The 15,244-nt window shown below is 38.6% G+C and overlaps 2 protein-coding genes across 11 annotated transcripts in view; one reads left to right on the top strand and one right to left on the bottom strand.

The window, feature by feature from the left end:
• LOC131413600 (24-hydroxycholesterol 7-alpha-hydroxylase) overlaps positions 1–9,254 on the bottom strand; it is an 89,773-nt gene extending 80,519 nt beyond the window's left edge. The window contains exon 1 of the mRNA XM_058554211.1: positions 8,891–9,254. Coding sequence (XP_058410194.1) covers positions 8,891–9,067 — 177 coding nt within the window. The 5' untranslated portion in view covers positions 9,068–9,254. The remainder of the gene's footprint in view (positions 1–8,890) is intronic.
• Positions 9,255–9,520: 266 nt separating this feature from the next.
• Positions 9,521–15,244, top strand: part of SLC25A27 (solute carrier family 25 member 27) — a 28,853-nt gene continuing 23,129 nt past the window's right edge. For 7 of the 10 annotated variants that reach the window (XR_009221987.1, XM_058554202.1, XM_058554206.1 and 4 more), the window contains exons 1-3: positions 9,525–9,816; positions 12,399–12,590; positions 14,664–14,748. Coding sequence is in view for 9 of the 10 variants with exons in the window: in XM_058554202.1 (XP_058410185.1) it covers positions 9,711–9,816; positions 12,399–12,590; positions 14,664–14,748 (383 nt within the window). In the remaining variant the exon portion in view is untranslated. Of the gene's footprint in view, positions 11,644–12,398; positions 12,591–14,663; positions 14,749–15,244 lie in introns of all 10 variants that reach the window. The other 3 variants (XM_058554205.1, XM_058554204.1, XM_058554207.1) reach the window with 3 other exon arrangements.

Raw genomic sequence — 15,244 nt, 5'->3', positions numbered from 1 at the left:
ATTTGGCATAATTCTCCAGTAAAACAATCTGGGCCTAGAGATTTCCTTTTTGGGAGTTTTAAAATTATTAACTTAATATTATTGTTACTGCTGTTGAGTCAACTCCAACTCCTAGCAACTCCTGTAAAGCAGAGTAGAACCCTGCCCAGTCTTTTTGCACCACCCTCTCACCTTTTGGTGCTACATCAGACAATGCTCCACTGCTATTCACAGGGTTTTCATGGACAATTTTCCAAAGTGGGTGGCCAGGCCCTTCTTCCTAGTCTGTCTGAGTCTAGAAGCTCTGTTGAAACCTGTGTACCGTGGAAGACCCTGCTGGTATCCAAAATCCCATTAGCATAGCTTTCAGCATCACAGCAACACCCAGCTGCCACAGTATGACAACCCAAGATGGGTGGCATGGTTCCCTGACCAGAAACAAACGCAGGCTGCAGCCACGAGAGCACCGAATCTTAACCACTAGACCACCAGGGCTGGGTCAATTTCCTGAATTGCATAGGCCTATTCAAGTTATCTATTTCATATTGAATAGTTGTGCTGGTTTGCTTTTTGATGAATTGGTCCATTTCATCTAAGTTGTCAAATTTATATGTGTAGGGTTGCTCACAGTATTCTCTTATCACCGTTTTGATGTCTGCAGGGTATGCAATAATATCTCTTGTTTTATACCGACTTTGGTTTTTTATGTCTTCTCTCTTTCTTTCTTTGCCAGTCTTGCATGAGGTCTTTCGACGTTATTGATTTTTTTAAAGAACTGGCTCTTTCTTTTATTGATTTTCTCTATAGTTTTTCTGTTTTCAATTTCATTGATTTCTGCTCTTCAGTATTTCCTTCCTCCTGCTTGTTTTAGGTTTGTTTTGCTCTTTTGTGAGAGGGGGCTGACGGTGAAGCTTTGATTACTGATTTTAGACATCCTTTTTTATAATGTAAATATTTAGTGATATAAATTTTCCTCTCAGTACTGCTATAGCTGTGTCCCAAACATTCTGATAGATTGCATTATTTTCTTTCAATTCAATAAATTTTTATTTCCCTTGAGAATTCTGCTTTGATTCATGGATTACTTAGATGTTCTTTAGTTTCTAAGTATATTGTTTAGTTTCTAGCTTCTTGTTATCTTTCTGTTTCATATCTTCAAGTTTCAAGGGAACTTGAAAAGAACATGTGCCCTGCTTTGTTATGTGGAACGTTCTGTAAGTATTCCTTAAATCCTTTTAGTTGATGGTCTTTTATATTCTAGCTGATTTTCTGTCTACCTGTTCTATCAATTGCTGAGAGAGGGTTGTTGAAGTGTCCAACTATAGTTGTGGATTTGCCCATTTCAAATTTATTTCAGTTTTGGCTTCACATAATTTGCAGCTCTGCTGTTTGGTGCATGCACATTTATGATTGTTAACTCTTCTTGGTATACTGACACTTTTATCATTATATAACATCCCTCTCTGTCTCTGATGATCTTCTTTGCTCTGAAGCTACTTTATCTGATATTAATATAGCCACTCCTACTTTCTTTTGATTAATGCTTACATTTATAGCTTTTTCCATATTTTTGTTTTCAATATGCCTATTTCATTATATCTGAAGTGAGTTTCTCACCAATGTCATATATTTGAGTCATGTTTTTATCCATTTTGGAAATATGTTTTTTAATAATTATATTTATACTATTTATAATTTAATGCAATTATTGATATATAAGGGCTTAAGTCTTCTATTTTATTTTTAGCTTTTTGTGTGTTCTCTCTGGTTTTTGTTTTTCTGTTTTACCTGCTTTCCTGTGGGTTACTTGAACATTTTTTAGAACTTCATTTTGATTTATCAATAGTATTTTTGAGTGAATCTTTTTGTATAGCGTTTTTAGTGATTGCTCTAAGTATTACTTAAACATACATAACTCACCATAGTCAATTTGTGTACTCATTTTACCAGTTCAAGTGAATCTCTCTTTTATGTCCCTTTACTGTCTCCCATATATAATATAATTGCATTAAATATTTCCTTTACATACATTTAGAACCACATCAAATAGCGTTACAATTTTTGCTTCAGCCACCAAACATAATTTAGAAATCTCAAGAGGAGAAGGAAAGTCTATTGTATTTACATATTTTTTGTTTACTGTGTCCTTTCTTCCTTCTTGATGTTCAAGATTCCTTCTTTCATTGTTCCCTTTCTGTTTAGAGAACTTTCTCTAGTTATTTGTTTAGGATAGGTCTACTAGCAACTAATTCTCTTAGTTTTTCTTCAACTGAGAATGTCTTGATTTCTCCCTAATTCCTAAAGGATATTTTTGCTGGAGATAGGATTCTAGGTGGACAGTTCTTTTGAGTACTTGAAAAATGATATGCCACTAAATCTGCTATCATTCCAGTGCCCTCCCACCCCGCCCCTGATGATAAAGTTTCATTTGTCTCTTGTTGCTGTTACGAGTTCTTTCTTTGTCTTTAGTTTTCAGAAGTTTGATGATCATGTGTCTTGATGTGGATTTCTTTTGTTTGGAATTAGCTTACCTTTTTGAATCCGTAGGTTTATGTCTTTTGCCACGTTTAGGAATTTTTCAGCCTTTATTTCTACAAATAGTTTTCAGCCCCACCCTCCTTCTCCTCTCCTTCTGGGACTCAGATGACATAAATGTTAAGATCTTCTTTTATAGTTTTACAGTTCCTGAAGGTCTGTTCATTTTTTTTTTTCAGTTTATCTTCTGTTATTCATATTGGATAATCTGTATTGATGTATCTTCAAGTTCACTGATTCTTTTCTCTCTTCTGCATTGTGCTATTGTACCATCCACTGAGTTTTTTTTTCTTTTTTAATTATTCTAGTTTTTCAGTTCTAAAATTTCCATTTGTTTCTTCTTTACATGTGCTATTTATTTGCTCAGACTTCTTTTTTTCATTTGTTTCAAGCATGTTTATATTTACCTGTTGAAGCCTTTTATTACAGCTGTCTTAAGATCCCTGTCAGATAATTCTAATATCTGGGTGATCTCAATGTTGGCATCTGCTGATTGTCTTATTCAAGTTGAGATCTTCCTGGTCCTTGGTATGAAGAGTGGTTTTCTATTTAAATCTGGACATTTTGAATCTTATGTTATGACACTCTGAATCTTATTTAAATCTTATATTTTTCCAGGCCTCCTCCGACATTATTCTGATGTGAGAAGGGTGATGCCATCTCACTACTGCTAGGTAGTGGGGTGGAAATTGAAGTTCTTCACTTGGCCTCTATTTGCACCTGGAGGAGAAGGGCTCCTTGTTACCGCTGGTTGGGGTGAAAGTTAAGTCTTCCCACTAGGTCTCTTCTTACACCACTCTGGCTGGGAAAATGAGGGGATCCTCATTGCTGCTCCAATATGACCTCTGCTGGCATGGGGGTGAAAAGGGTTCAGGAAGTAGCCTCTTTATTGCTGAGTGCTGGTGAAAATCCAGACCCCGCCGCTAGGGCTCATCAATCACCACCCCAGTGAGTAGAAGACTCCTTGTTATTGCTAGGTGGTGGTGAAGTCCAGGCTCCTGATGTGGTCTCCACTAACACTGAAATGGTGATGGCCTCATTATTCCTGAGCAGTGTTGAAAGTCATGATTGTCCACTAGGCCTTCTCTGATACCACCCACCTAGGAGGGGGAGTGTTACTTCATTACAGCCTGACAAGGGTTTATGGGTAGGCTTTCCACATGGGACTTGCTGACTGAGGTGACGCCATGGTTTTTCCTATAGTATTTGGCTGGAGTAGAGCAGATATTGTCTAAAAGTTTTCTGTCTTGCTAAGCTGCTCCTTTCCTGGTCCTTTACCTAGAGAAATTAGGCTTTTGAGGGGAGCTTATTTATTTATTTTCTTTGGTCTGTGCCCACTGGCATCTCCAGGTTGCTGGCTTTTCTAGAAACCAATCTACAGATACAAAGCAGAAAGAAGACTCAGAGAACTCACTGCCATGTTGTTCCTCAGATCTTGTGGTTGTTAGCCTGTCTGCGTTCCTCTCTCCACCTTTCAGAATCGTATGTTCATTTTACATGTAATGTCCAAGTATTATTTAGCTGTACTTAGTTGGGAGGAATAGGGAAAAATACAACTATGCCATCTTTTCAAAAGCAAACATCCCTGATTCATTGTTTTTAATTCATAGACTATCTCTGAAAGTTAAATATCTCTGAGTCTTCTGCCCATGATGCTGTTTATCCTCCTTCCAAGAATGGAAACATTCTTGCTGGAAGGGAAACTAGGCAGCTGGAGGACATAGGTGAGAAGAATACGTTTCATTGCATACAAGTTTATGCCTTTAGAATATGAACCTATTTGAAAAAAACTAACTAATTTTTAAAGAAGAAGATGGACTTCCAATTTTGGTAGCAATATTGTGGCAACTTCTTTCGGAATTGTGCCACTTCTTTCCTGGAAACCACACAGAGCCACAAGGAGAATGAAACAAATGCAAGCACAAGCAATATGTTGAGCTAAACAATAAGAAGAAAATCTACAAACTACAAAAGTGTGGCCCACAGCACCTGAAACCAGCAGGACTGGCAGTGGAAGCTATAACATTATGGTGGGAAAGAATAAGGAATGTACACGGGGTTCAATAATGGAAAAGCTCAGAAATATACACTCTGAGATAGGAGAAGGCAATACACAGAGTGTGGATCACTGTGAGATGGGCTAAGATAAATAGGCCATGGATATTGAGGGAGGTAACAAAAGATGACACAGAAGGTGTTCAGAAGGTTCCAGAAGGACCATCTTCTAAAAGTGCTGAGAAGACAAGCACTGTTTCTCTTAGAAGCAGCAGCTATTGAAGAAAGGCAGTGAAAGCTCAAGTCTGAAAGATTTGATCCTGAAGGCAGAGGAGCCATGCATGCAGAGGCACTATATTTTCACTGTAGCAAAAGAGTATAGGAAACTTAAGCCAAGAAACCTGGAAAGCAACAGCCCCAACCAAAACTTCCTGCTGACAGCTGGTCCAAGACAACACAACTCCTTAAGATATGGTTAAACAAAATGGAAAACTTCAGCACTATAAGAAAAATTCTTAAAAATAAAAAAGAGAGAGAAGCAGAAGTTCCTTACAAATGAAGAAACTCTCAAAAATATTTGCTCAAGAGTACATAAAACCTGTAATGCAAAATTATTTTTATGAAATTAAAAAATTAGGGGGCCACCCCCTGGTCTAGTGATTAAGTTCAGTGCATGCTGCTTCGGTGGCCCAGGTTCAGTTCCCAGCAGCGGACCTACACCACTTGTTGGCAGCCATGCTGTGGTGGGAACCCACATACAAAATAGAGGAAGCCTGGCACACATGTTAGCTCAGGGTGACTCTTCCTCAGCAAAAACAAAAGAAAAAAAATTAATGTAATTATTGCAGCTGCAAAGGAAATAAACAAAGCAGAAATATAAGGAACCAGGGAAGAAATAGTGAGACAATAGAAGAAAATTAGGAAATAAAAGAATTCAGAAAAGAAAGAGATGATAAAGACATTTCTGAATAAAAGACAAGAATTACAAGAAGGACAAGGGAGACCAAGCCACAAAACACAGAGAGTCTACAGAAAGGAAAGTATAGAAATGTGAAAAATAAAAAACATGAAATACAAATAAATATGTGAAAAGAATTGCAGGGGAAATGACAGCTGTAGAAGACAGGCAAAAGAGATTAAACCCATGCATAACTGGACCTCTTTCCCAAACTTCACGTTCATTTATCCATAAACTGCTTAACTCAACATCTCCACTTGGATGTTGACATCTCAAACTCCTACATATCTGAAACTGATCTTCCCTTCCAATTTCTTCTTCTTGCAATCTTGACCATCTCACTTGCTGGCAACTCCACTTTCTAGTTTCTCAAGCCAAACTTCTGGAAGCCACCTTTGACCCTTTCCATTCTTTTCTATGCCACATTCAATCCACCAGTAAGTCTTGTTGCTTCCACCTTCATACTATATCCAAGGATTTCTCAAACCGCCACTGCTACCACCATGGTCCAAGCCACCATGATCTCAAGCTTGAATTATTGCAGTAACATTCATATTATCTTCTTTCTTTTACCATTATGCTCCTGTTTTTAACAGAACAGCCAAAGTGACTCTTTAAAATTTAAATCAGAGCACATTGCTTCTCTGCTTAAAACACTCAAAAGTTTTCCTGTCTCATTCTAAATTACAAGTGCATTTACACTTTGATTCTGATAATTTTCTGTACAGATATACTTGCACACATATAAATGACATTTGTTGCTACATTATTGATAGTAGCAAACTACAGAAAACAAACCATCTCAATTATTAAGCAACTGTTTCAGTGAACTATGATCCAGGGGATACTTTGCAGCTTTTAAAACAAATGCAGATGCTTCTGTTTCTGTGTAGGATGAGGTAGAACCAGGTGATCTAAGGATCTCACTAGCCACTAGGAAAAGATGAATAGCTTACAAAGATCATATTTTTAAAGGCATCTGAGAGTTGGGGAAATAATCAAGACTAAATGAACTAAAATTCCACAGACAGAGAACTGCATGGAGGTAAAGAGATAATGAGTTACTATTTTTACCTGGCGGCATCTGTCAATTCTGGATTTGGATTGAAGGTCAGGACTGAAAGATCACCTTCAATAAAACAGCTAATAACAAACTTAATGGTGAAATTTTGAATACTTTTCCACTCATATTAGGAAAAAGACAAGCATGTCTTCTCTCACCACGTCTACTCAACAAAATAGTAGATGTCGTACTGATTGTAATAACACAAGGGACAAGAATGAGAAAAAAAGAAATTAAATATATTTGTTTCAGGACATATTGTTTGCCTATAAAAATCTTAAGGAAGGTAAAAAATAACTACTGGAACTAATAAGTGAATTTAGCAAGGTCGTAGGATACAAAGTTAACAGACAAAAAAACAACTGTATTTTTACCTGCTAGCAGGATACAAGTGGAGAACAATGTGAAAACAATTTTATCTACAATAGCTCAAAAATATAAAATACTGAGTCAGCCTTGATGGCCTAGCTGTTCCAGTTCGGCACATTCTGCTTCAGTGGCCCAGGTTCGGTTCCTGGGTACAGAATAACACCACTCATCTGTCAGGCAGCAGCTCACATAGAAGAACTAGAAGCACTCACAACTAAAATATACAACTATGTACTGGGGCTTTGGGGAGAAAAATAAAGAGAGAGAGGAAGACTGGCAACAGATGTTAGCTCAGAGACAATCTCTAAGAAAAAAATATATGTATATAAGATACTTGAGAAATAATTAACAATCAGGCAAGACTTCATCACAAAAAAACTACAGAATATTTCTGAAAGAAATTATATAGCTAAATAAATGGAGAGATATACAGCATTCATAGATTAGAAGACTTAATATTATTAAAAAGTCAATTCTCTTTCAAGTTTTCTGAGTTAAACTTCCAATCATAATTCCAGCAGTCTTTATTATAAATATTGACAGGCCAATTCTAAAATTTATATTAAAATGCAAATAATCTTGAATGCCAAGTCAATTACAAAAGAAAATATAAAGAACTTTTACTACCTGATTTAAAGACTTACTATAAAACTATAGTATTTAAGACAGTGTAGTATTAACAAAGGAGTGGGCATATAAATCAATGGAATAGTATAGAAAGGCCAGAAATAGATCTACACACATATGGTCAAATAATTTTTGAAAAGCTGCCAATACAATTCAATGAGAAAAGGAAAGTCCTTAAAGAAATGATACTGGATCAACTGGACTTCCAACTAGAGAAAAAACGACCCTCACCCCTTACTTTCACCATACAAAAAATTGAACTCAAAGTGGATCATACACCTAAATGTAAAATGCAAAACTATACACCTTTTATAAGAAAACAGAATAATCTTTGTGACCTTGTTTGACCTTCTGAGACAAGCTTGTAAAAACCTTCCTTAAAATTTATCAAAACGTATGCCTAAGGAAGGCTATGGGAGACAAAAGAGCATTTCTTTTAAAGGTATTTTTTCATCTTTAAGATTAGCAAGAATTATGGTACTTGGTGTGAGCCAGAATACAACGAGACTGGCAATCCCCTCCACTCTAAGGAAAAGAAAGTGTGTATTGTTACACCCGTTTGCAAAGGTAACACAATAATATAAACAATTTCAATGTTCATGTCCTTCTACTGAGCAATTCCACTTTTAGGAATTTATTCTGAGGAAACAATCAGATATGTGCAAAAAGCACAACCACACAATACACACACACACACACACACACACACGAGACTGTTCATCAAAAGATTGTTTGAAATAAGGGGAAAAAGTTGGCAGTAACCTTTATACTATTTTTGAAAGACATACTTTTGAAAGATATATTTGAAACCTATTTTAAGGACAAAAACATCTACTACAACGATACTAATTTCCTTAGTGCGCAGTGAAATTGGATCTCATCATCATCAAATAATAAAAACAGCCGAAAATACAGTGCCAGCTAAATTTGTCAAGACCAAGTTTGCAAGCAATTTTTACAATAGCCTGGTGTAAACTTCGATTTGGATACTAATTTATTACGCGTTTTCATACACTGAAATTAATTGTATTACACTTGTCTTTGCCAATTATTGGAAGTATTTAGTTAATATGTATACCCAGGATTTTTTAAATGATGAAGTAACTAGCACTTATAAATTAATCTCTATTTCCAAAAAGGCAGCTTACAAGCTGCATTGTATTTCATAATGACAAAAATCTATTTATTTCGAAAAACCTTGCATAAAACATAGTCGTTGTTAGTTGAGGAATTAATGACTAGATGGTTTAAGTGTGCACAGCAGGTATGTTCCCCGTGTTGTAACATTGCACTTGAAGGCCAAAAAATGGAAATAAAAAAGAAAACATTACTCCACCAGAAACCCCACCTGTAAGGTCACATACCTTGATTCTTGCTTTTTCTATAAATTCTAGAGGGGCTTTCCCAAACTCAAATCCAGCTCCAAACCAAGGAATCCAGCCCCCTTCGCACGGAGGTCCACGCAAGTTCTTCCACTGAAGGAATAACAAAAGAGCAACGCACCCAAGGATTATAATCACCGCCGGGTAAATTAATTCCATGTTTTTGTCTAGCACCTTCCAGAATCAGGGACGGGAAAAGTCCCGCTGCCGTGGTACTTGTTCCTTCCCTCTGGGATAGAGCACCCACCGGACCTCCCAATCTTTCTGCTGCAAGTTCCGCAGCTTGTTCGCTTTCTTAACTGTAGCCTCCTTTCCCCGCCCCAACGTTTAGGTGACTTTTGCTTCATCGCTCCCTCCCACCTCCACTTCTCTTCCAACTCCGGGCCCCTCCCGACGGACTGCAGGGGGCGGGAAGGAGCCAGCTAGGGTGCGGAGAGGTGGAGGAGGCAGACCACGCGCTGTTGCCATAGAGACCGGGGGTGGTGGCGCGGTGGGCGCCCGGCTCGCGGCCAATCAGAGAATGTGGCCCGGAAGGCGCGGAGTCCGGCGGACTACATTTCCCAGAAGCCTCGTGGGCTTCGCGTTGTTTTTTTCCTGCTCTCAGGCCGCTGGACCACTCAAGCCTGCGACTGCTAGGGAGGCTGCGTGTTTGCCCGGCCCGCCTGGCAGAGCCGAACGAGGGACATGGTCCCCGCCCCGCCACTCGCCGCGTGAGGAGGGGCCGCCCTGGCAGGGTGGCAGGCCAGCCGCGGCGCGGGGCGCCGGCCAGAAGGGGTGCATTGTCGTCCTGTCCTGCTGCTGAATGTCGGTTCCCGAGGATGAGGAGAGGCTTTTGCCGCTCGCCCAGAGATGGCCCCGAGCGAGCAAGTTCCTGCTGTCGGGCTGCGCGGCTACGGTGGCGGAGCTAGGTACCCGGCCGCCCACGCCTGGGCCTCCTGCGAGTCGTCGAGGCGCCGCGCTGGGGCTTGCAGGGCGGGGAGCCCGGGGGGCGGGGGGCGGCGGCTTCGTTCCCGGGTGTATGCAGCTCGCGAGGCTGCGCCCTCTTCTCCCACACCTGCCTGGCACGCAGATGTGGCGTGTAGGGGCAAGGCCAGCTTTGTGAGGAGGAGGGATTGGAGGTCACTAAGGTCTCTTCCTTCCAATTTCATCTTCTTCAGAGGTGTGCTTTTGTGCCTGAATGTGGACTTTTAGAACCTTCATGAGCTGTCATTTCTCTATAGGAATCATTTTTCCTTTCGTGAGGATGACCTTTTTAAAAACACAATCCACTTTTCATCCTTATAATGATATAATCCAGATAATCTCTGTGATTTATATTCTTACACAGCTTCACTGTATCATTTTTGGGGGGTCCAAATTGTGGACCCAACTTGTGGGACTTAAGCTATTAACCTATCACTTATTGAGCATCTACTCAACATCTGCCACTTGACCTCTTGGAGCTTAACTCATCTATATTGTGTTTACTTTGCAGGATTCTGAGAGGTCCTTAATCTATAAATGCTGAATCCAAGGCAGGGCACCCACTAATTGTGACATTATTATAATTACTACAATGCTAAGGCCTGTGGAGATACAGTTAAATAGACCCAGCCCTGACCTTCTTACAGGCTGCTGAGGAGACATGCAGGGATAGACAATTACATTGTGCTCCTTATTATAATGACGGTATTATTAAGTGTCATAAGAGCATAGAGGACGGACAATTACATGTGCCTAAGCAAGTCAGAGAAAACTTAAGAGGCCAGCTAGAGCAGAATTATGATGTTCTTCCATGAGCTGGAGGTGTTTCTTCCGAGGATTTTGCCTGTGTGTTCCCGTGAAGCCTTCACTGTGCATTTTAAGATTGCCCTTTCATTTTCTTGCCCAAAAAAAAAAAAAACAAAATAAAGCAGCAGCTCCGATGTGTAATCATCTGTAAATGTGAGTTTGTCCTGTTCTAAAGCGAGTTTATTTTGTATTTCCAGTGGAGCCAGCGCATGATCTGTTTTGTCCTTTGTGCACCCCCACTCTGGCCTTTTGGACATTCTTTTTTTTCTCTCTCCTCCCAAAGCTGAGGAAGAATTGTTATTCATTGTTTTTACTGAAATATAATTCATCAACTTTTTAAAAAATTTAAAAGCAGATTGCTGAATGATTAGATATATTTCCAGTTTTTGTTTTTGTTTGTTTTAACCTGTTTCCCTGTATGACCAGTGGCTTTGGTCGAGGACCCTTCTTTCTGTTCAAGTTTCATGGAGAATTGTGTGGGGGCTGGAAATGGGAGGCAGAGGAATCAAAATATGAGATGGTTTTGAGTACAAAACAATTTAGGATCAGAACCTGAAGCATTAAGTAACCAGCAAGAAAACCAAAGTTATTTTGAGAGGCATAACCTATGCTAATATAGAGGCTCCTATATCTTAAGACTTGCAAGTTGCATATGTCGATAAAGCAGTGCTTGAATTCTCTATATGCAAACTACTTCTGTTTTAGGGAGCTATTAGCAAGATATTAATTCTTCCAAAGACCAGTGGTAAGATTTAATAGTCTCTTCCCCCCACTCTGTTTTCTCTTGGAAAAGGTATAGCTATGGTTTTGTATCAGGTGGTGGTCATTGAAAAGACTTAGGTAATGTCAATAATGTTCACGAGCTTATCTGAATTTGGTTATTTCAGTTATGCAGGACATTGTGTGTATAAAGTTATGAGGTTGAACTTCCTTATGTGGGCCAGTTAGCTTCACTCTGTTTCAAGGTAAAAGGTCTATCTCTAATTCAAAATTTAATTATTAGAAAAAAATTTTTCAAGTACAGTTGGTACTTGTAAGGAGGCCATGTATAAATCTTATCAGTGGTGGAAAAAGAACTCAATATTTGCCTTAATTGAAAGAATATTAAGTGTGCTACTCTTGTATATAAAAGATATTATAAACTCCATATTTCATCTTGTATATCTCAAACATCAGGTCAGTGATTCATGTGCATGTGACTATCACTCAGGAAATTATAGAATTCAGCTTTATCTGGCATTTATTAAGAACCTACCATAAGTAGTACCATATTCTAAAAGTCACACTGGATCTTAATCATGGTTGCAGTCAAGAGGACATCACAGAATATGGATACCTGAAATTATTCCCATTGGAAAGCAAAAATTAAGGACTAAATTAAATTTTAGACTGAAATTTGTGAATAAAAAAAAATTCTAAGGCTTGTCACTTTTGTTTTCATGGTGATCTCGGGTGCTCTGGGACAGTGATTCTTAAATTTGGGAGTGCAGAAGAATCAACTGATTTCTAAACCCACATCAACCTATTGAGAATCCATAGGTATGGGGCTAGGAAATCTGTAATTTTTAACAATCTCCCAAGCTGATTTTGATGTGTTCTAAAATTTGAGAACTACTGATCTTGTGGTGACTAAAATATTAGTCCTATGCTTTTAGAATTTTAGAATTTTTGTTTGTTTCTCTGAATGTTGTCGGTTTCCTCCTCGTTTTTTGTTTGTTAGCAACCTTTCCTCTCGATCTTACAAAAACTCGACTCCAAATGCAAGGAGAAGCTGCCCTTGCTCGGTTGGGAGACAGTGCAAGAGAATCTGCTCCCTATAGGGGCATGGTGCGCACAGCCCTAGGGATTGTCCAAGAGGAAGGCTTTCTAAAGCTTTGGCAAGGAGTGACACCCGCCATTTACAGACACATAGGTATTTATCTTTATTCTAGCTGGTAAGTTTGTTATGAGTTCTGTGTTTGTCTCCTCTGCTTTTCTGTTTAGCTGTATCCAAAAACCAATTAGTTTTTTCTATGAATGTGATAAATATATAGTTTCTTAAGAAGAAAATTAACTACCAATTGTTTTAAGGAAGTATTGCCTTAAATTTTTAGAAATGCATACAGAAGTATTTAGGAATAAACTGTCATGATGTCTGTAATGCACTTTAAAATAATTAAGCAAAAAAAAATGAAGCAAATATGGCAAAAATCTTAGCAATTGATAAATCTCAGTGATAAATATAGGAGTTATATTATTTTCTCTACTTTTCTGTGTGTTTGAAAATTTTCCTAATAAAAAGTTTTTTTAAACTTTAAGAAAGAAAAACATGAATAATTGATATTTTTATCCACTTCAGAAACTTTAAACACAAAATTTAAATTTTTTATGTTCTTTGAAAATTAAAATATATTTGACCACAATGCCATATCTCACCAGTCTCAGTTGCACACGTTAGAGACCAGGCTACTCTGAAAGAGGGCAGGGACGACTGTCTAACCCAAGTCTGGCAAGAGAGGAAATGCAGCGCTGGTGGTTTCTGCCTCTGTTCCTCAGACTCCCTAACTAGCCGTGTGGGTCTTTAGTCCCTCTTAAAAGAAAACAGTCGTAACTACACTGTAGCCAATGAGAACACTTTTCTGCTCTGCTTCCAAAGTGGCACTCACAGAGACAGAAGTTGTTGAGTTTTTAGCTTGTGGACAGAACATAAAGTTGTCTTCAAAAGGAAGTGGGGCAGCTGTGGCATTTTTTTCCTTTACATTCACCACGTTTCCTGAAGTATGTAAGGACCCTTGATCAGAAAAGTGCCCAGTGCTAATATTTACTGACTTCTTATTTTTAAAGCTTCAGTTCTTCAGATGAGTTAGAGTGTATTCATCAAGAACTATCCAGAAGTGTGCATAAAGACTGTTATTGTTTTGGTACTTTGTATATTTTTGAATATTTAAAATACTTCATCAAACTTCCTGAAATATCAAGAAAAGTTCTCTACATGAATATCATGTACTGATTTTAATGATTTTTATTTTCTATTGTTTTTTTACATTTCTCCCCTGCTTCTCATTATTGTTTTGAGTTTCACTTCTTTTCATTTGTATTTTGTTGACCACCATATATGGTTTTACAGTTAAGATTCATTTCATGTTTGATATTTGACTGAAAAATTACCTTAAAATAATAAATTATCCAATGAAGTTATGCACGTGTATTGGATGAAAATGCCTGCTATGTACCAAGCTCTCTACTGGGACATATAGAGTAATGAAAACACACAAAACCTGCCTTAAAAAGCCCGTGGTCTGGGGGCCGGCCCGGTGGCGCAAGCGGTTAAGTGCGCGCGCTCCGCTGCGGCGGCCTGGGGTTCGCTGGTTCAGATCCCGGGCGCGCACCGACGCACTGCTTGGTAAGCCATGCTGTGGCGGCGTCCCATATAAAGTGGAGGAAGATGGGCACCGATGTTAGCCCAGGGCCGTCTTCCTCAGCAAAAAAAAAGAGGAGGATTGGCGGATGTTAGCTCAGGGCTGATCTCCTCACAAAAAAAAAAAAAAAAAAAAAAAAAACCCGTGGTCTGATGGAAAGATGAGCAAGAAAATCAAGTTACTCTCTAATCAATATGATAAGTGCCATATTAGATGTAGCCTGGGTAGTTCTGGGGGAACAGGGGAGAAGCATGGCAGGTACAGTGTCAGTATAGAACACTGGAGGAAAGATCAGAGAGCACTTTCTGGAAAACATGTTCTTTGAGTTGAGTCTTGAAAGACTAGGAGGAGTTAGCAAAGCAAAGAAGAGAGAATCCATTCAAGCAAGATCACACATGTGAGAAGCCTTGAGGCTTATAAAAAAGGCAGGCCACATTTGGAGAAACATCAAGAAGCCCATGTGTCAGAAGCATAGGGCGCATGGGAGAAACACACAGCTAGAGAGACTGACTAGCCAGGTCAGAATGTCCTCTTATTTTATTAAACATATAACTGAATTCACCTTTTTAATAATCTGTTTTATACAGTGTACTCTGGAGGTCGAATGGTCACATACGAACATCTCCGTGAAGTTGTGTTTGGCAAAACTGAAGATAAGCATTATCCCCTTTGGTAAGTTTTGTTTTGAAAATAATATACTATTGCCCCTAATTCTTTAATGTTTATCCATTAGATTTGTATAAAATAATAAATAATTGCAATATAAATCTAAATAATTGAGCAATTTCTGCACATTTTATACAAATATACATGTACATATGTATATAAAATTGTTTCTATATTATTCAATATTTTAATATTAAAAGAATTCTTACAGAACACCTTCTTTATTCCTCTTTTTACTGAGAAAGCTTGGGCTTTAGAATCAGAAGAAATGGGCTTCAATTCCTACTCTACTACTATGCAATCTGGTTAAACTACTTCACCTTTTTTTGTGTGTGTGTGAGGAGATCAGCCCTGTGCTAACATCTGCCAATCCTCCTCTTTTTTTTTTTTTTTGCTGAGGAAGACTGGCCCTGGGCAAACATCTGTGCCCATCTTCCACTACTTTATATGGGATGCCGCCACAGCATGGCTTGCCAAGTGGTGTGTCAGTGCGTGCCTGGGA

Source organism: Diceros bicornis, chromosome 14, assembly GCF_020826845.1.
Source record: "Diceros bicornis minor isolate mBicDic1 chromosome 14, mDicBic1.mat.cur, whole genome shotgun sequence".
Taxonomy (NCBI): Eukaryota; Metazoa; Chordata; class Mammalia; order Perissodactyla; family Rhinocerotidae; genus Diceros; species Diceros bicornis.
This window is presented reverse-complemented; position numbering and strand designations above follow the sequence as displayed.